Below are 21,739 nucleotides of genomic sequence, written 5' to 3'. Positions count from 1 at the left end.
GGGGGTCATTTGATTCACCAAAAAAGGGGATTCTCAGTAAACTAATCATACCCTGGTGTATGATTTAATCCAAATGATTCAAATCAATAGCTTTCTTGGAAGTTGGCACAGTGCTTAAATGCATGAAATTAGAAATCTTGAGTTAAAAGGTCCAATGCAGCTGTTTTATCTGAAAATCAAATCATTTCTGGGGAACAATTAAGTACCTCACTGTGATTGTTTTTAATTAAAATGGTCAAAAGTTTTTCCAGGACAATTTGGCATCAACGAACAGCATCATTGATTCTGCCTGGGGAGCTTTCCAGTGGGGGTCTGCGAGGAAAACCACTGGCGCATTTTATGAAGCGTGAGGGAAAGTCCCGTCTGACCAAAAGAGGACGAGGACCTGCCCAGAACAGACTCTTGCTGTGAACTGCCCAGGGGGAGACATCATCCATGAACAATTGAGGAACGGCAACTGATTTCAGTAGGTCAATTGAAATGAATCTGTATAAAAAATGTTTTAAAAAAATGATATAAAATCAAATCAAGGCGGGTAACGCATAAAAAGGAAAGAAGAGAGAACTATTTCTGAATATGCTGTTAAATAAAGCTACTGTAAATATTTAAACCCCCGTATGAGTAGAACACTGGTGTAGAGGAGGATTTTGTGATGTAACACAAATGCATAATGGGTTACGAGAGATAAAGTAACGTAATATATGTATAATGGGTTATTATGATGTAAGAATAGTACAAATAGCACACCCACACGTAGACGTACATAAGTGGAATAAAAAGTATTATGTTCAAGGTGGTCCCTTTATGGATCATTTGTATGATAAAGTTAAAGCATTGTATGGGACTTGACTTAACCCTAACCAATAGACCTAATGAACGCTTAGAAGATTTCCTCCAACCTGATAAAACATTTTGAAATAAGCCCATACCCTGTTAAATAGAACCAATGAATGTTGAACATGATTTTCTGTTAACTAAACTTAAAAGGCTACAATTTATTGTGCTCGAGATGGAGTTTTTGTTTATATCCCAAATGATGATGTTCTAAACCAATTTGTGAGTAGACAAAATGGAGATTGCATCTGTTTCCCTGTTGTCTCAGACTTATTATGGACGGAGCACAATATCTACTGGAGACTAAGACAGTGCCAACCCAGTTCATTTGTATTTATTTACTTATTTAACCAGGTAGGCAAGTTGAGAACAAGTTCTCATTTACAATTGCGACCTGGCCAAGATAAAGCAAAGCAGTTCGACACATACAACAACACAGAGTAACACATGGAGTAAATCAAACACAGTCAATAATACAGTAGAAAAATAAGTCTATATACAATGTGAGCAAATGAGGTGAGATAAGGGAGACAAAGGCACAAAAAGGCCATGGTGGCGAAATAAATACAATATAGCAAGTAAAACACTGGAATGGTAGATTTGCAGTGGAAGAAAGTGCAAAGTAGAGATAGAAATAATGGGGTGCAAAGGAGCAAAATAAATAAATAAATACAGTAGCAGAGCATTTTTTGAGAGTGATCCGTGTATATTAGGAGTAGTGATTGAGAATGTTTTATTTTATACTGGAAAGAGTAGAAGGGTTTCAGTTGAAGGACACTGAAACCCAGTTGAAGGAAACAGATTATGGAGACTAGTGAAAGTAACAAAGTGAATGGTAATTGGCTTTAAAAAAGCAATCTAATAGTGCAATATTTTAGTCATTTGAAGGAGTAAAACAGAGGGATTGAGCATTCGGACTGATATTAAATTAGAGGCTGCTCACCTTTTAAGGCCTGGTCCACTGGTCTCATGTTTAAGTAATCTGTTGTCTGGGTTAGAGAGAACCTTCCTGTGGAACAATAGATAGCCGCCAGTACACACTGAACTAAAACAGGCTGTAAGAGACACAGTGGGGAAATTTGGGACAGTTTGTACAGAATTGTATGTCAATGCAATAGGTCAAAAAGATAAAGATCCATTTGAGCTTTATGGGACACCATACCATCTGATATGTCTGAAGTATAAATGTGTCTGAAGTATAACTCTGTAGACGCATGGGTTTATTGAGACTTCCTGACCCAGATGCAGTAAACTCAATTAATAATTAATAATTTTTAGGACTGATTAAAATGCAACATAGTGAAAACAAAGAACATGTTCATTTTCTTTTTTTCCCAGGACTGATGGAATGTCCACTACCAAGTTTTTCATGTTTATCAATTATGCTGTATCTCTCCCTTTGAAAGGTTTCCTGAGGCAGGTGCCTTAGGAGAGCACTTAAAAGTGCCCAGATCCAGCTGCTAAGGGATCTCCCAAATTAAGCCAGGCCTGGCCATTTTGTTTGTGTTTACCCTACGATGTTTGCCACACACATGCCAGCACCTACACACAACCCACCTATTAATGAATATTTCTTAGTGGTTAATACTGTTTGATTTAGAAGTGTGGGGTCTTTATTTGGTTTTAGTGTTTTTTTTACAGTTTAGAAATGATGCTGTACACAAATGAATGTTTCTATTGTCAGCGTTGTGGTTGCACACATGTATATTCCCTTGATTAGAAGAAATGTACTTAAAAACCCAATGTAAACCTGATACACAAAATGTTTGAAATATCTTTAAATAATGTCTGAGGTACAGGAAAACAAACACTCAGTTAATAGGGTTGGCTGACTGGCCACTGACCTCTGTTCTGACTTCCTGATGAGGCCTGATCACCCTCACTAGAAAGACAGCAGACAGTTTTTTTATGGGCTATGTAAAAACAAATAATTAAGAAGAAGTTTATAATTTGTCATTAGACCAATGTGTGATTAGGACCACGAGAAGGACAGAGAGAGAGAGAGCTGTCTCTGTTCTATTTTATCACATTACCTTATGGAATACAATGATTTCCTTATGGAGTTATCAAGAGATAATTCTATTTGATTTATTCAAATGTGTTTATTTTTTATTTAACCTGCGCCGTTGTTGTTTTTGTGGGATGCATGAATCACGATGCGAGTCATGTGTCCAAAGGGGGAACCACCAGTCCCCTGGGGCCCTTTGGTAAATATGCAAATTGATCTCCCTGTAAAAGGAAAAAAAGAGATGTTGGTAATGGATGACAGTTACTCTAAATGAATTGAAGTTTTCCCTACCTCGAGTGATATATGTGTATTGCTGTTGTTTTGTTATGTTTGTTTTTGTCTTGCTTCAATAACAAATTTCACCAGATTGGGTCGGCTGGATGGTCTGATTTCTCCCTAAGGATTAGCCCTCTGACTACCAGACCTGTAACTGCAGTGAGATTGCCAAGATTATAGGGGAGTATAAGCCAATTTTTTTTTTGGGGGGGGGGGGGGTCAACTGGGTGTTGTTATTCTCTAAGACACTTGTCTTAGAAGTCCGGACATCCTGAATTGCAAATGCCCTAAACTAAACTGTTGTTCTGGTCTGTCCTCTCTCGAGGTTATGGTGAAGGGGACCACAAATGGTATCTAGATGCATGGAAGATAATTTGTCAGAGAGCAGAACAGTGTGAACCTCAACACCCATTCTAAAAAAAAATGCAGAAAATGTTGTTCAGTATGGTCCTTCACCACTTCTACCGTGAGACATGAGTCCGGGCCAGCAACCTGTACACAGCATCTAGAAGCTATCAACTGCCTTTTATCTCATGCTTTTTCTCTCAGGAGTGTGACATGGGTCCGTGTGGAGTGAGCATGGAGAGAGATCCAGTCCTAGCTTCTCTCATGTTGCTGGTGTACTGGTAGGAAAATGGACAAGACATTATGGACTGTAAAGGACAGAGGCGGTGAGAGACATTATCAAGGGCCATCCACTTTGAACATGTGCCATTAAAATGACAAACTGAAACACTATCTGAAGAAGAACATGAAGAAACGCCAGGAAAGGAAGAATGAGTGCCGTGAAGTGAGGGTGGTCAACCGTGCCCGTAATTGATTTATGCTTATCCAAAATGGTTTATTTGGGGTATCAGGATGACTGTGGAGGTCTGCACAATGCGAAATGTATAGTAATTTAGACTAAGAATGCATTGAATAACCAATCTGTCATTACCACAGGTGATGAGAAAAGTTAGGCTATTAAATTAAAGTGATAGGACCAACTTGAAGCACTAAGGACTGTGATTCTAAATCTGGGTTAGATAATTTATCAATAGTTATAATTATAATTTGGAAAGGGAAGGCTTCTAGAGACAGAACTATGCCCTAAAAATGTGAGAAGAGACACTAGATTGTAGCTTGGGCTAACCTTTCCCCAATCTCATTCTTAGCTACAGTGCCTTGCGAAAGTATTCGGCCCCCTTGAACTTTGCGACCTTTTGCCACATTTCAGGCTTCAAACATAAAGATATAAAACTGTATTTTTTTGTGAAGAATCAACAACAAGTGGGACACAATCATGAAGTGGAACGACATTTATTGGATATTTCAAACTTTTTTAACAAATCAAAAACGGAAAAATTGGGCGTGCAAAATTATTCAGCCCCCTTAAGTTAATACTTTGTAGCGCCACCTTTTGCTGCGATTACAGCTGTAAGTCGCTTGGGGTATGTCTCTATCAGTTTTGCACATCGAGAGACTGACATTTTTTCCCATTCCTCCTTGCAAAACAGCTCGAGCTCAGTGAGGTTGGATGGAGAGCATTTGTGAACAGCAGTTTTCAGTTCTTTCCACAGATTCTCGATTGGATTCAGGTCTGGACTTTGACTTGGCCATTCTAACACCTGGATATGTTTATTTTTGAACCATTCCATTGTAGATTTTGCTTTATGTTTTGGATCATTGTCTTGTTGGAAGACAAATCTCCGTCCCAGTCTCAGGTCTTTTGCAGACTCCATCAGGTTTTCTTCCAGAATGGTCCTGTATTTGGCTCCATCCATCTTCCCATCAATTTTAACCATCTTCCCTGTCCCTGCTGAAGAAAAGCAGGCCCAAACCATGATGCTGCCACCACCATGTTTGACAGTGGAGATGGTGTGTTCAGCTGTGTTGCTTTTACGCCAAACATAACGTTTTGCATTGTTGCCAAAAAGTTCCATTTTGGTTTCATCTGACCAGAGCACCTTCTTCCACATGTTTGGTGTGTCTCCCAGGTGGCTTGTGGCAAACTTTAAACAACACTTTTTATGGATATCTTTAAGAATGGCTTTCTTCTTGCCACTCTTCCATAAAGGCCAGATTTGTGCAATATACGACTGATTGCTGTCCTATGGACAGAGTCTCCCACCTCAGCTGTAGATCTCTGCAGTTCATCCAGAGTGGCCTCTTGGCTGCATCTCTGATCAGTCTTTTCCTTGTATGAGCTGAAAGTTTAGAGGGACAGCCAGGTCTTGCTAGATTTGCAGTGGTCTGATACTCCTTCCATTTCAATATTATCGCTTGCACAGTGCTCCTTGGGATGTTTAAAGCTTGGGAAATCTTTTTGTATCCAAATCCGGCTTTAAACTTCTTCACAACAGTATCTCGGACCTGCCTGGTGTGTTCCTTGTTCTTCATGATGCTCTCTGCGCTTTTGACGGACCTCTGAGACTATCACAGTGCAGGTGCATTTATACGGAGACTTGATTACACACAGGTGGATTGTATTTATCATCATTAGTCATTTAGGTCAACATTGGATCATTCAGAGATCCTCACTGAACTTCTGGAGAGAGTTTGCTGCACTGAAAGTAAAGGGGCTGAATAATTTTGCACGCCCAATTTTTCAGTTTTTGATTTGTTAATTAAAAAAGTTTGAAATATCCAATAAATGTCGTTCCACTTCATGATTGTGTCCCACTTGTTGTTGATTCTTCACAAAAAAATACAGTTTTATATCTTTATGTTTGAAGCCTAAAATGTGGCAAAAGGTCACAAAGTTCAAGGGGGCCGAATACTTTCGCAAGGCACTGTATGTTGTGTGAAACTGTTATAACGTGTTCTCTCTTTCTCTTCCCTGTAAAACGTTATTAACATGCTGTAAGGCGATCTGCACCTCTCTGGCTGGTAAGATTTCATCAGCTATCATGTTTTCTGCTCCTCCAGAGGACGGAGAAAGAGTTAGATGCCCACTCTGGATGAGCCCACATTTCCCCCTGTAGATACGGACGATGAGTAATGATTGAAGGTTGTTTTCTTTTAACAAGTTGAAGGTAAGGTCATCTAAACCCTTAACCTTTTTACATCATGTGGAAGCCAGCACCAACCTTTTGAAGGTCTTAGCAGAATTGATAAACAACTGGATTTTATATTTTGACTAAGTTGAAGTCGCAGGGACAATTAGTGACAACATAGGTCAATGCAACGCAATTGTGGTAAGAAATATGGAAACAATGGTTAACATTGAGAGATGTATTCACCTCTGAACCTACAGATCCCTTCTATATGTGTGTATTCTTTTGATACTCACTCCAATTAAGAGAAGTATAACCTTTATAATGATTATAGTATTACCATACTAAGTGGATTGTACAACCCAGAATGAAGCGTTTGAAGAGATTAAGTGTCTGTTTTTTTTCAGTGTTGATTTCCCTTACTTTTATAATAGGAACAAATTACTAATAATAATACTAAAATCCTTAAACCCAGACATTATCTCAATAAATGAAACGCATTTGCGTCGGCAAGAAACTATTGATATCGAAGGTATGGTATGGACACAACAGAAAAACTCATGTGAAAGCCCCCAGTGGCTCTGGGGGAGTGGGAATATGTGTAAAATCTGATGTGATGAAAGCATATAAAATTGAAAATGATCGATAAAGCCATAGAAGGAATTATTGGTTTGCGCGTCGAGCATAGGGAGTCAGATTATTGTTTTGTTGTGTTTTCATGCTATTTGCCACCTGAACAGTCCAAATGAGGTAGAGAAGCATCCTCCTTCTATAGTCATTTGTTAAGTCAAGTATACCTATATACAGAAGCAGATGCTATTTACATATGTGGGGATCTTAACAGTCGAATTGGGAGGGTAGATGACTATATAAATGATATTGATGATATTCCATCGCGTGTTGCTTTGGATGACTGTGTTAATTGGGACTCTAAAATGTGTATCATTAATGGAAGGATATGCCCCTTATGCGATAACTTTACATCCATATCTGGCAAAGGAAAGCTGTGGTGGACTATATAGTTACCCTCCATGACTGTCTAGAAACGTGTTTTGAATTTAAGGTGTTATCTCCTACACAGATGGTTGAAGAATGCAGATGTTTTGACTTAATTTGAGAAAAAAGTAGACTTTCTGATCATTCTCTTTTATTTATGATCTTTGGCCACAAACTTGTGAGAGACGGAATCTAAAACAAAAATCCAGAAAATCACGTTGTATGATTTTTAAGTAATTAATTTGCATTTTATTGAACTGAAAGTCCGTATTGCCCAGCGACAGCTCCGAAACCTGAAGGATCTGGAGAAGGTCTGTATGGAGGAGTGGGCCAAAATCTCTGCTGTAGTGTGTGCAAACCTGGTCAAGAACTACAGGAAATGTATGATCTCTGTAATTGCAAACAAAGGTTTATGTACCAAATATTAAGTTCTGCTTTTCTGATGTATCAAACACTTATGTCATGCAATAAAATGCAAATGAATTACTTAAAAAACATACAATGTGATTTTCTGGATTTTTGTTTTAGATTCCGTCTCTCACAGTTGAAGTGTACCTATGATAAAAAAATTACAGACCTCTACATGCTTTGTAAGTAGGGAAAACCTGCAAAATCGGCAGTGTATCAAATACTTGTTCTCCCCACTGTAGGTTCCCTGAGAACTAAAATGGGAAATACAATGTTATAGAAGCCTCGTGTATTTGTAACCCATACTTAAATTAGGAGCTGTCTGTGGCAGAAGTTAAGGGGATTGACGCTGCAACAAAATGGGAAAGCGTTTGGCATTTATGAACTTCCTAATGAGGTTTTAAAATCCCCTAAATTAATTGACGTCCTATATGATTTGCTCCAAATTTGTTTTGAGTACAGTATACTGCCATCCACTTGGTATAAATCAATAGTGAATCCTATTCCCAAATCTTTAAACAAGAAGTGACTCGAGAGTGCCACTGAACTATAGAGGCATAAGTTTATTAAGTACGGCTTATAAATTATGTTCATCCATCCTCAACAAAAGGCTAAGTACATTTCTGGAGGACCAAAACATTCTGGTGGAAGAATAAAATGGTTTTGGTAAATCCAGAGACTGTATAGATCATATCTTCTCGGTCTCTACAATAATTAGAAATAGATTACATGAAATGGATCCTACTTTTGCATGTTTCATTGATTTCCAGAAAGTAGTTGATTTTGTAAATAGGGATCTTTTAGCTTGTTAAAGACAGTGGTTGATGGGAAATGTTATCAAGCAACCCAGTCTCTTCACAAAGAACCAATTGCTTGTGTCCGTGTTAATGAATATCGTACAGATTGGTTTCCCACACCCTCGGGTGTAAAACAAGGAGATGCCTTATCACCGACTTTGTTTGTGTTTATAAATGATTTGGTAAAATAAATGAAACAGTTAAATATTGTAGTAGGATATGATGACAAAATGCTAAGGATCCTTTTATATGCTGATGATATTATTTTGATGGCAGAAACTGAACAAGACCTGCAGAACATGTTATTATGTGCAGTCTGTTGGTGTAAAAGATGGAGACTCATGATCAACCAGACAAAAACACAGATAATGACTTTTAGAAAACCAGCAACTAAGAGAAGTGTTTTTCAGTTTTGTTGAAGACATTCTTGAGTTTACTAGCATTTATACATATTTTTTATTGATGAACATCTGCCATGGCTGACTCGGCGAGTAGAGCTCTTGGAGGAGAAATAGGAAAAACAAAACCACTCGAAGATATTGGTTATGTCACGTATTCAACTGTATCAGACATGCGTGTGTCCCGTTCTGGATTATTCAGCAGGAGTGTGGGGTGCTAAGAGGTATTTAATAAAAATATGTTCATAACAGAGCAGCACGTTACTTTTTAGGTGTCCACAAGTTTGCACCTATACTTGCAATAACTGGGGACATGGGCTGGGAACCCTGTGAGGTGAGATGGAAGGCGTGTATGGTGAGACTTTGGAATAGGCTGCCAGAATAGCTAGTAAAGTTTCTAAAATGGGATCTATCCATAGGGGGAGTCTGGGCAACTGAAATGTTTGACAGTCCGACTGTGAATATCTGTATGAAAACCATATTGAGGGAGACATAGATATGATGGGAAAAAATACTGTTGATGCAATATGAAAAAATGGGTGGAGATTAATCATAAACCAACATGGAGAACCTTTTGTTTGATTAAGGGTGAATTTGTGTGTGAGATATATTATGTTGTAACCTATCTAAAAACAAGAGATTGCTATGTGCACAGGTAAGATCAGGGATATTGCCTCTGCGTATTGAAACAGGTAAGATCAGGGATATTGTCTCTGTGTATTGAAACAGGTAAGATCAGGGATATTGCCTCTGTGTATTGAAGCAGGTACAGTACATCCACAGGTACACCTCCAATTGACTCAAATTATGTCAATTAGCCCATCCGAAGCTTATACAGGCATTACATCATTTACTGGATTTTTCCAAGCTGTTTAAAGGCACAGTCAACTTAGTGTATGTAAGCTTCTGACCTACTGGAATTGTGACAAGTCATTTTTCCAACAATTGTTTACAGACAGATTATTTAACTTACAATTCACTGTAATTCCAGTGGGTCAGACATTTACATACACTAAATTGACTGTGCCTTTAAACAGCTTGGAAAATTCCAGAAAATTATGTCATGGCTTTAGAAGCTTCTGATAGGCTAATTGACATAATTTCAGTCAATTGGAGGTGTACCTGTGGATGTATTTCAAGGCCTACCTTCAAACTCAGTGCCTCTTTGCCGATTTCTTTTGATTTTCCAATGATGTCAAGCAAAGACATCAGAAAAAAATTGTAGACCTCCACAAGTCTGTTTCATCCTTGGGAGCAATTTCCAAATGCCTGAAGGTACCACAAACAATATTCTCTGGTCTGATGTAACCAAGATTCAACTCCTTGGCCTGAATGCCAAGTGTCACCTCTGGAAGAAACCTGGCACCATCCCTACGGTGAAGCATGGTGGAGGCAACATCATGCTGTGGGGGTGTATTTCAGCGGCAGGTACCGGGAGAGCAGTCAGGATCGAGGCAAAGATGAACGGAGAGAAGTACAGCGAGATAATTGATGAAAACCTGCTCCAGAGCACTCAGGACCTCAGACTCGGGCAACGGTTCACCTTCCATCAGGACAATAACCCTAAGCACACAGCTAAGACAACACAGGAGTGGCTTCGGGACAAGTCTCTGAATGTCCTTGAGTGGCCCAGCCAGAGCCCAGACTTGAACTAGATCGAACATCTCTTTAGAGACCTGAAAATAGCTGTGCAGAAACGCTGAGTAAAGGGTTTGGATACTTATGTAAATGTCATATTTCAGTTTTGTATGTTTAATCAATTAGCAACAATTTCTAAAAACCTGTCATTACTGGGTATTGTGCGTAGATTGCTGAGCATTTTTACGTTTTTAAATCCATTTTAGAATAAGGCTGTAATGTAACAAAATGTGGAAAAAGTCAATGGGTCTGAATACTTTCCGAAGGCACTGTATATGGTCCAACAGTTGACAGTGCACGTCAAAGCAAAACCAAGCCATTAGGTCGAAGGAATTGTCCGTAGAGCTCCGAGACAGGATTGTGTCGTGGCACAGATATGGGGAATGGTACCAAAACATATCTGCAGCATTGAAGGCCCAGAAGAACACAGTGGCCTCCATCATACTTATATTGAAAAAGAAGTTTGGAACCACCAAGACTTCCTAGAGCTGGCCGCCCGGCCAAACTGAGCAATCGGGGGAGAAGGGCCTTGGTCAGGGAGATGACCAAGAACCCGATGGTCACTCTGACAGAGCTCCAGAGTTCCTCTGTGGAGATGGGAGAACCTTCCAGAAGAACAAACATCTCTGCAGCAATCCAACAATCAGGCCTTTATGGCAGAGTGGCCAGGTGGAAGCCACTCCACAGTAAAAGGCACATGCCAGTCCGCTTGGAGTTTGACAAAAGGCAGCTAAAGCACTCTCAGACCATGAGAAACCAAGACAATGCATGTGTGGCTTCCGGACAGCCTCAATGTCCTTGAGTGGCCCAGCCAGAGCCCGGACTTGAACCCGATCTACTATCTCTGGAGAGACCTGAAAATAACTGTGCAGCAACATTCCCCATCTAACCTGACAAAGCTTGAGAGGATCTGCAGAAAAAAATAGGAGAAATTGCCCAAATACATGTGTGCCAAGCTTGAAGCGTCATACCCAAGAAGACTCAATGCTGTAATCACTGCCAAAGGTACTTCAACAAAGTACTGAGTAAAGGTTTTGGATACTTATGTAAATGTGATATTTCAGTTTTTTTTCTGTAATATATACATTTGCAAAAATGTCTAAAAACCTGTTTTTGCTTTGTCATTATGGGGTATTGTGTGAAGATTGATGAGGAAAAAACAAGTTAATCAATTTTAGAACAAGGCTGTAACGTAACAAAATGTGAAAAAAGTAAAAGGGGTCTGAATACTTTCCAAATGCACTGTATGAAACACAAAAATCACGTGCTTGACTGCACCGGGACTCTAATGATAATTATGGGTGTTTGTGTCTCAAGTCCCTCTGTCATACTGAAGAGAGGAGGCTATATGCCTTGGCCTCTCTGAAACACATGATTTGCTGCAATCATGGAAATTGTTTGGTTTAATGGCACAAAAGTTAGAAGAATATCTGTCATTCAAGTCTGTTGAAAGAAAAAGAGTGAGAGGACTTTCAACTAGAACTTCCTCTCTTATGCTGAGATAATTCATATACAACTGCTGACTCTCCCTTGAAAAACTTTGCCTTGGAGCCACATGAAAATATAAATGCACTTTTTACCTCAGTAAAACTCTAGACCCCTACTTCCAACAAGTGCCTTTCAGACTTAGTGAGGAATTGACCTTAACGCAAAACAACTATATAAACATAATCTAATTTTATATCCCAGTTTCAGTCAGCACGTCATTTAATTAGAGCTGGCAGGTAGAGCTGTAGTTGGTTTTGAGAGAGAGAGAGAGAGAGAGAGACCAGTGTATGGACTCTACAAGGTGTCAAAAGCATTCCACAGGGATGCTGGCCCATGTTGACTCCAATGCTTCCCACAGTTGTGTCAAGTTGGCTGAGCGAGAGAGAGAGAGAAAAAAAGAGGGAGAGAAAGAGAGACCAGTGGAATATTTTGATGTTATGGGGCTATTTTGCTTCCGCTCATCTGAAAACTACAGCAAAACAAAAAGTAAATCCTAATCCAGTAGCACTCATGACACTTTTAACACTACTGTGGAACAGTCAATTATCAAAACATTGCTGACTTCTCGACTGCTTCTCCAATCCACTGAAATATAAAAAGCATGAAATTCAAGTGAAACTCTTGGTACACCGGTTCGCCTTGGGTTCAAACAGGAAATACAAAGTGGTTTCTCGTTGTCAATCTATATTTTTAAGGCCCATAGCACATCTGCTATGCTGTGGCCCATGGTGAGACACATAGCAGATGCGAGTAATGGGAGCACTATGAAGGTTCATTGCTCAGATCTCTCCATTTAGTTTGGCCTCCTGCATATCCCCTGTACTGCTCTATGTGATGCCCGAAGGCTTTGCTTTGCATGAGGGTAAACCAGATTTAATTGCTACTGCCCTCACACCTAGTTATTGGTCACTTCCAAAAGTGGTGGAGTGGTGAAAAGAGATCGCCACTGGCACACCACACTCATGGGAACTTCTGGGAATAGAGAAAGTGGAAAAGGAGTGTACATAAATTGTGGGAAATTAAGCTGTCACTCAACTCTACAGCAGAACTGTGTGTATTTTAATACATAGTTGGCTATGAACAATTCAGTTGGAAGACTACCTGTCAATCAAGAGTCTATCGAAAGAAAGAGAGCAGGAGGGCAGGACTTTCAATGACTACCTCTTATACCGAGGTAATAAATATATAACAGCCATGTCTTCCTTGAAACTGTGCCTTGGAGCCACATTTAGGGCACATGAAAATATAACTGCACTTTTTACCTCAGTAAAACTCTAGACCCCTTCTTCCAATAATTACATTTTCCCTCTTTCTGACTTAGTAAGGAATGCAAAACAACTACATTTGGGTCCAAAATGATTGACACCCTTGATAGTTATATTATTTTAGACCACGGCATGTTCAACCCGCTACCATCTAGAAGACGGAGACAATACAGGTGCATCAAAGCTGGGACCGAGAGACTGAAATACAGCTTCCATCTCCAGGCCATCAGGCTGTTAAACAGTCACCACTAGCCAGCCTCCGCCCAGTACCCTGCCCTTAACTTAGTCATCGTTACTAGCCGGCTGCCACCCGGTACTCTACCCAGCACCTTAGAGACTGCTGCCCTATGTACATAATCATTGAACACTGGTCACTTTAATAATGTGAACATATTGTTTAACCCACTTCATATGTACACTGAGTGTACAAAACATTAGTAACATGTTCCTAAAATTGAGTTGTACCCCCTTTTGCCCTTCATAACAGCCTCAATTCGTAGGGGTATAGACTATACAAGGTGTCGAAAGCATTCCACAGGGTTGCTGGCCAGTTGACTCCAATGCTTCCCACAGTTGTGTCAAGTTAGCTGGCTGTCCTCTGGGTGGTGGACCATTCTTGATACACACGGGAAACTGTGCAGCGTTACACTCAAACTGGTGCCCTTGGTCCCTACTACCATACCTTGTTCAAAGGCACTTCAATCTTTTGTCTTGCCAATTCACCCTCTGAATGGAACACATACACAATCCATGTCTCAATTGTCTCAAGGCTTCAAAAAATATTCTTTAACCTCCTCTTAATCTACGCAAATTGAAATGGTTTTAACAAGTAACATCAATAAGATATCATAGCTTTCCCCTGGTCAGTCCGCCATGGAAGAAGCAGGTGTTCCTAATGATTTGTACACTGTGTACAGTATATATTGTATTCTAGTCATCGCTCATCCTATACAACTAATGCTGTACACACCTTTTCTAATAATATACTGTCCATACACACCTTCATATAAATATATATTTCTATTCCGGACTGACAATCGTTCTGATATAATTCCTTTTTTTGTATTTTTAGTATTTGTGTGTATTGTTAAGTATTACTGCACTGTTGGAGCTAAAAAAACAAGCGTTTTGCTACACCTGCAACATCTGCAAAATATATGCAAGTGACCAATAAAATTGTATTTGAATTTCTCTGCAAAATATATTTGGTTTAACAAGTAATATGATTTTTTCCTCAAAAGGTAGGGGTCAAACTTATTGACACCTAAGGGGGGGGGTAGGGGGGACATCTTCCCTCTTTCTTTCTACGTGTCCTTGTTTTGTATGTCGTGTTTTGTATTATTTGTTCTGCACCCAGAACTCTGGGTCTTGTTGTTCCTGTATGCTCTTTTATGTTTAGATAAGAATTGTATACCTGATCCCTATACACCATTCTTGTGTGTGTTCAATAAAAAATATTTGAAACTTATTGACACCTTTTTTTCAATACCTCACCTTCCGGCACTGAGTCTTTATCTAAAATGTTGTATGAGTTGGAGAACACATCGGGAGGGATCATAGACCATTCCTCCATACAGAATCCTTCCAGATGCCTAGAGTTAAACCACAAGTTTCAAAGGGTTTCAAGTCCGGAGACTGAGATGGCCAAAATGTTGATTTTCAGGCCAATTAACATTTCTTTGTGGATTCTGTCTGCTTGGTGTTATTGTCTTGCTGGAAGAGGCAACTAGGTTTTTGGCTAAAATGTCCTGGTACAAGTTCATGATGCCATTGACCTTAACAAGGGCCCCAGGACCAGTGGAAACAAAATAGCACCAAAACATTTTGAGGGCAAAGAGCTTTATTTTCCTGTCATCTGACCAAAGCACTGGTTCCAATCCAAGTGCCAATGCCGTTTAGCAAATCAGGTGTTTACATTTGTTGGAGGACGTGAAAATAGAGCTCTTTGGCCACGCACATCAGTGGTGGGTTTGGCGTCAAAATGAGAATGCATGAGCAGAAAATAACCCCACCTACTGTAAAATAGGGTGGTGGGTCTTTGATATTGACCAGAGTCCTACTTTATACTACTAAAATCCTGGGTGAAAGAATGCCATCATCTCTACCCCTCTCACCTCACCCTAGCCTATCGATTCCCACAATCTCTTACCACCCTCGTGTTCCACCACTTCTCTTACTGTACACACCCCTCTCTCCTCATCCAATCATTTCATACCATCCTGTCACAACTACCAACCGCATAGTGAGAGAGCGACACACACCAGACTCAATGTAGATTTGGTGCAGTCTTTATTTGAGCACTCAGCCACTCCGTAGCCTCAGATATCACAGCAAAAAGGAGCCAAATCTAAACAGAAAGCAGTTCAAATATGTTTTCAAGTTCATTCCTTCCTGTTCCAAGTCTCTCAACACAATAATTTAAAGTGCATATCAGATTGAGCTTTCTCTTTTTTTTGACAAGCTCAAGAACTCCGTGACAATTACACACAGATATAGATAATGTATGTCATATACATATAAATAATTAGCATTGTGTACAACAGTATGTTTTCAATCGTTATCGTATTGCACAAATGAAATAGCAGTATAGCAAACACAGAAGTAAAACAGAATTGGCAGGAAGATTAACACAAAACACACAAGGAAACCGATCCTCAGCGCAGACTCTCTCCATTTTTAGTCATAGGTGAGAAAAACAAGTTCTACTGTACAGCCAATGTGATGGCTGGCGAGGTGAAGGACTTGAACAGGACAGTACGTCATACAGTACTGCATATTGAATATACTCGTGTTATGGAGTTGTACGTTTACAGCAGTAATATTAGACTACAACAAAGTGAAAGATTATGGACCCCAAACTGAACCCTTTCCACCTAGAAGATAACTGGTTCATTTTTCTATTATCCTACCAGTAGTCCTTCTACGGTTCTACTGGTAGCGAGGAGACATATCGGCCGTGTCTGAATATTTGTACTTGCATTCTAAATGGCAGGCTGATTAGGTATGCGAAAATAGAGCGTTTTATAGTATGTGACATTTCGAAAATGTTGTTTGCTTTACATGCCAGGATGTTGAATTAATTTTAATCTAGTATGAATAGCTGCATGCTTTTGAGGACGAGAATTGTCTTTTCAGAGCCACATGTTTTTGACCACGGCAGATAATCAGAAAAAGGGGACAGACTCTAACAAACACAAGTGTGCATTCCTTGACGCATTCTCAGATATGTGTTGTTCACTATCTGCATACATTTTTACTAAACAGTACATTCTGAATAGTATGTACTGTAGAATGATTAGTATGCAGTATGTCGTTTTAGGAAGTAGCAGGCAAAACAGATTTCGGACACAACCATTGTCTGCCTGGTGTGATAGTTGCCGCGTTCCACACGGCACCCTAATCCCTATATAGTGCACTACTTTGGGAACGTCTGGGCTCATAAGGCTCTGGTCAAAAGCAGAACACTATAAAAGGGCATAGGGTGCCATTTGGGAAGCAGACCGTGTTTAAGACCACCCTGATGAAATAATGAAGAACATTAACTGAACAGATGGTTATGAGCGGGAAACACATCCCGCTGTTTACAATGTCATTTCATCAATGAAACTACAGTTTCAGCATTTCTAAAATATAAATACAATAAAAATGCATAAATTAAAAAAAGCTAGTAAAAAGAGCCTTAAAGCTGAGATTTGGGAAGTCGGAAGGAGACGGCAACACAGAGACAAATCTCCTCAAGACTGCTTACAAGAAAGAGGAGGCACACCAGAGAGCATCAAAGCATGCGAGCTGTCAGCACTGGAAGCATAGAGTGGCGAGCTTTTTCAAAATACAGTACTGTAGCTCCACTAACCTGGCCTGTGTTACAGAGAATGCTACTGTAGTGAGAAAGAGACACAAACAGGTTTGCCCTCCCCAGTCAGAATGTGTTGAGAGTGAGCCTGTGACAGTAAATACTAAGTGTGACTGGCATTCTAACATCTGCTAGGCTGCGCGGGCATAACGCATAACCCTGTGTTGAACCCTGTAGAGGGGCGGAGGGATACAGAAAGGGATATACCTGTGAACCCAAGGCAGACTCACTCTCTCCTTTCAGCAAACACAGTTGGGCCTACTCTTACCGTACTCTTCCATTCCTCCAGGAGGAACACTCCCTCATCTACATACCCAACTATCTATATGGTCCTAGTTTAATCAGAGAGATGGAGATCACACCAAATGTTCAGGACCACGAGAATTGAAGTCACAACAGCAGGCACTTTTGTAATACACAAGAAGAGCATTGCTGCTCCATGACCTTATTCTATCCTGTTGACCGTACAGTCAATTCGAGGGCAAGTTTTTTGTTCAATCTACATACCATATTATGGTAAGGCAAAGCTAGACAACCGGAAAAGAATAATGCATTATTAATAAATCGCAACCCTTTTCAATAACTTTAGGTCACTATTTTGGGGGGGGGTTTGGGTGAGAACTTCTCAGAGGTAAATACGTTGAGCTTCTGTTAAGATCTCGTTAATGTAAAAAACATTTCCACCCCTGAATATTCTAAATCCTTTAAATCAAGGACTCTCAGTCAAACAGGAATTGATTAAATTCATCTCTGTCTCATCCCTACAGGTCCTCAAATAGTAGTTTGTTTATTGTTTGTTTATCATTTGAAGAGATTAAATGTATAAAAAGTATGTTGTTCTTCTCTGGGTGGGATGGGGAAGCAGCCTTGCATTCCAAATAGGAGAATTGATTTGGAGTGACATTTCTCATGTCCCGGGACCGTTGGGAGTGATGTCATGTACATACTTTGTGGGGTTGCTGTTGCCAGTCTGTTTGTGTATCATGCCAACTCCTTTACACTCATCATCATGCCAAACACGTTTGGCTTGACAATGACAGCGATGGAGTCAGAAAAAAACAGATCTGGAACCAGGATAGGAATGCTGCCGAATGTACTTCGAAACGCTTGACAAATATAACACAAGGGTACATGACCTTTACGGGGCATGGCTTTCAATCATTTAGAAATGGGAAGACAAATACTTCAAGAGCTGTGTGGCAGCAAGACAAGTGCTTGGGATATCAAGTATACTTTACAGCTGGCTTAACATAGGATCATAATGAGAGGGGTACATGAAGGCCAACAGCACATTGTCCACGACTATGTACCAATGAGACTTATCTTCCATGAGTAGGGCACAACTGTGTTGCATAGAAAAGCATGGGAAGCTTTAGTGGGGGAAGAAGAATGACCAAATTAAGTTACAGAAAGAGGCATTCTCAATCTTATCTTTGAGACTGTGTTGACTGGGTGATGTTGTTCCTCTCAGAGCATTCTACAACGTATGCTGAGCCAACCAATCAAAAGACTTGGGATCAAAAGGTCAGTTATGACATAAGGGAAATAAGGACCTGATCGGTCAAGGGTATAAATGGCACCCATTAGGCTCCTACTTAAAGCTCTCTAGGACTAAACATAGCGACGGACCAGGAAGTAGTTAGACATTATGGCTTTGAAGAAGAGGAATGAGAGTCGTATCCCTCTCTACCCTCCTTGACACGCTGGCCCACTGTGACACACTCAATGGGACCCTTGGGGGAAGGACTGAGAGAAGAAGGCGTATTAGAAGACATGGAGGGTGGGTGTTATACCGTAGGAATGAGTCTGGCCCTGCTGTCGACAGGGACACACTGAGCATGTGCTTCAACCACTTGACATCAACACATCCCTCTGCTGTGCCACTCGGCCGCGTAACCATGCCAACTGGACCCGACTCGACACCATTACGGAATCACATGGTCACCACAAGCCTGCACACTATAACAGCAATATTTTTCATGCTAGGACCTTTTCTTTCTTTCTGTCCCCTTCTATTAAGGGCCCTGGCCTGAAGCACATCTAGAAGCAGAGCTCTTCTCTTCTGCAGCGTCATTACAGTAGTGTGTAGGAGGCCTCTTCCTACAGACCAAACTAGACCTCCTCATTACGGAAGCACGGGGAAACAAAGACAGCTCTGTCAGAGCACCAACTGCACAAGATGGCTCCTCTGGATGGATCGCTGTTATCCCTGTGTCTCAATCCAACTGCAACGGACAAGACAGACAGACTGACTGACTGTTCGGTAGACAGTGGTCGCTACAGCTACATTTGAGAATGCACCAAAACACGCAAGGCAGAAAGAACAAAGGATAGAAGTAATACTGAGAAGTGGCAAGGGGAACTTTAGAACCTAACACAACTGTTAGAATCTCCCCAGTTTAGCCAGAGGGACAATATCTGATATAACTATATTCTCTAGTCTATATAACCAAAATATCTGCACTTCTAAAAGTGTTCCCCACTCAAGTCAAAAGGGATTCTCTGTTCCTGTAACCGTTTTTCTGTGTTATAATATTGTCTTCATTCATCTAGGACACTGTTCAGAGAGTACATCAGGTCAATAGCTATACTAAGCGCAACAACTACATACAGGTATCATGTAGTAGTTCAGTAAGTCAACTAGTATTAGGGCACCTAAATGCTATATTAAGGTGAGATAGTTGTACTTGCGGTGTACCTACGCACGCAGAACCATCATCTGGGATATGTTGTGGTGTACCTACGCACGCAGAACCATCATCTGGGATACGTTTTGGTGTACGTACGCACGCAGAACCATCATCTGGGATACGTTGTGGTGTACCTACGCACGCAGAACCATCATCTGGGATACGTTTTGGTGTACGTACGCACGCAGAACCATCATCTGGGATATGTTGTGGTGTACCTACACACGCAGAACCATCATCTGGGATATGTTGTGGTGTACCTACGCACGCAGAACCATCATCTGGGATACGTTTTGGTGTACCTACACACGCAGAACCATCATCTGGGATATGTTGTGGTGTACCTACGCACGCAGAACCATCATCTGGGATATGTTTTGGTGTACCTACACACGCAGAACCATCATCTGGGATATGTTGTGGTGTACCTACGCACGCAGAACCATCATCTGGGATATGTTGTGGTGTACCTACGCACGCAGAACCATCATCTGGGATACGTTTTGGTGTACGTACGCACGCAGAACCATCATCTGGGATACGTTGTGGTGTACCTACGCACGCAGAACCATCATCTGGGATATGTTTTGGTGTACCTACACACGCAGAACCATCATCTGGGATATGTTGTGGTGTACCTACGCACGCAGAACCATCATCTGGGATATGTTGTGGTGTACCTACGCACGCAGAACCATCATCTGGGATACGTTTTGGTGTACCTACGCACGCAGAACCATCATCTGGGATATGTTGTGGTGTACCTACGCACGCAGAACCATCATCTGGGATATGTTGTGGTGTACCTACGCACGCAGAACCATCATCTGGGATATGTTGTGGTGTACCTACGCACGCAGAACCATCATCTGGGATACGTTTTAGTGTACCTACGCACGCAGAACCATCATCTGGGATACGTTTTGGTGTACGTACACACGCAGAACCATCATCTGGGATATGTTGTGGTGTACCTACGCACGCAGAACCATCATCTGGGATACGTTGTGGTGTACCTACGCACGCAGAACCATCATCTGGGATATGTTGTGGTGTACGTATGCATGAGGAACCATCATCTGGGATACGTTGTGGTGTACGCATGCATGAGGAACCATCATCTGGGATACGTTGTAGTGTACGTATGCATGAGGAACCATCATCTGGGATATGTTGTGGTGTACGTATGCATGAGGAACCATCATCTGGGATATGTTGTGGTGTACGTATGCATGAGGAACCATCATCTGGGATATGTTGTGGTGTACGTATGCATGAGGAACCATCATCTGGGATATGTTGTGGTGTACGTATGCATGAGAAACCATCATCTGGGATATGTTGTGGTGTACGTATGCATGAGAAACCATCATCTGGGATATGTTGTGGTGTACATATGCATGAGGAACCATCATCTGGGATATGTTGTGGTGTACGTATGCATGAGGAACCATCATCTGGGATATGTTGTGGTGTACGTATGCATGAGGAACCATCATCTGGGATATGTTGTGGTGTACGTATGCATGAGGAACCATCATCTGGGATATGTTGTGGTGTACGTATGCATGAGGAACCATCATCTGGGATATGTTGTGGTGTACGTATGCACGAGAAACCATCATCTGGGACACGTTTTGGCCAGAGAGTAAAAGTTCTGGAGGGACTGTAAAAGTGTCAAGCATCCTGAAAGTTCACACTTTGAAACAACATTTCACACAAACAATATGTGCATTTAACTGATCTAGACTGCACTCTGTACAGGGCTTGTAAGTAAGCATTTCACGGTAAGGTCTACAATTTGATTTGATTTGATAGAATTTACTGAAGCGTGCTTTTGGAGGGGAAAAACAATTATTGTGTTATGCTTGACGCCTTTGTATAAGGCAGATACCAAATGTACACGGGTCAATTTTATTTCAGACCTTGAGTGAGTCTTACTGGAAGCGCAGCAGGCGAGCTAAAATAGTCTGTGGGGTCATATATTTATTTACGCAATAAGGCCCGAGGAGGTGTGGTATATGGCCAATATACCACGGCTAAGGGCTGTTCTTAAGCACGATGTAACGCGGGGTGCCTGCACACAGCCCTTAGCCGTGGTATATTGGAAATA

The 21,739-nt window shown here is 40.9% G+C and overlaps 1 protein-coding gene across 1 annotated transcript; it reads right to left on the bottom strand.

Moving 5' to 3' along the window:
- Positions 1-15,355: 15,355 nt before the first annotated feature.
- On the bottom strand, positions 15,356-21,738 carry LOC118939512 (DNA-directed RNA polymerase II subunit RPB1-like). Its single transcript, XM_036946258.1, has 2 exons — positions 19,677-21,738; positions 15,356-19,634 (listed from the first exon to the last, which is right to left on the bottom strand). Exons 1-2 carry the CDS (start codon positions 20,728-20,730, stop codon positions 19,573-19,575), a joined length of 1,116 nt encoding a protein of 371 aa, XP_036802153.1. The 5' UTR covers positions 20,731-21,738; the 3' UTR covers positions 15,356-19,572.
- Between the last annotated feature and the right edge of the window lies 1 nt (position 21,739).

The sequence above is a fragment of the Oncorhynchus mykiss genome, chromosome 16 (genome assembly GCF_013265735.2).
Source record: "Oncorhynchus mykiss isolate Arlee chromosome 16, USDA_OmykA_1.1, whole genome shotgun sequence".
NCBI classification, from domain to species: domain Eukaryota; kingdom Metazoa; phylum Chordata; class Actinopteri; order Salmoniformes; family Salmonidae; genus Oncorhynchus; species Oncorhynchus mykiss.
This window is presented reverse-complemented; position numbering and strand designations above follow the sequence as displayed.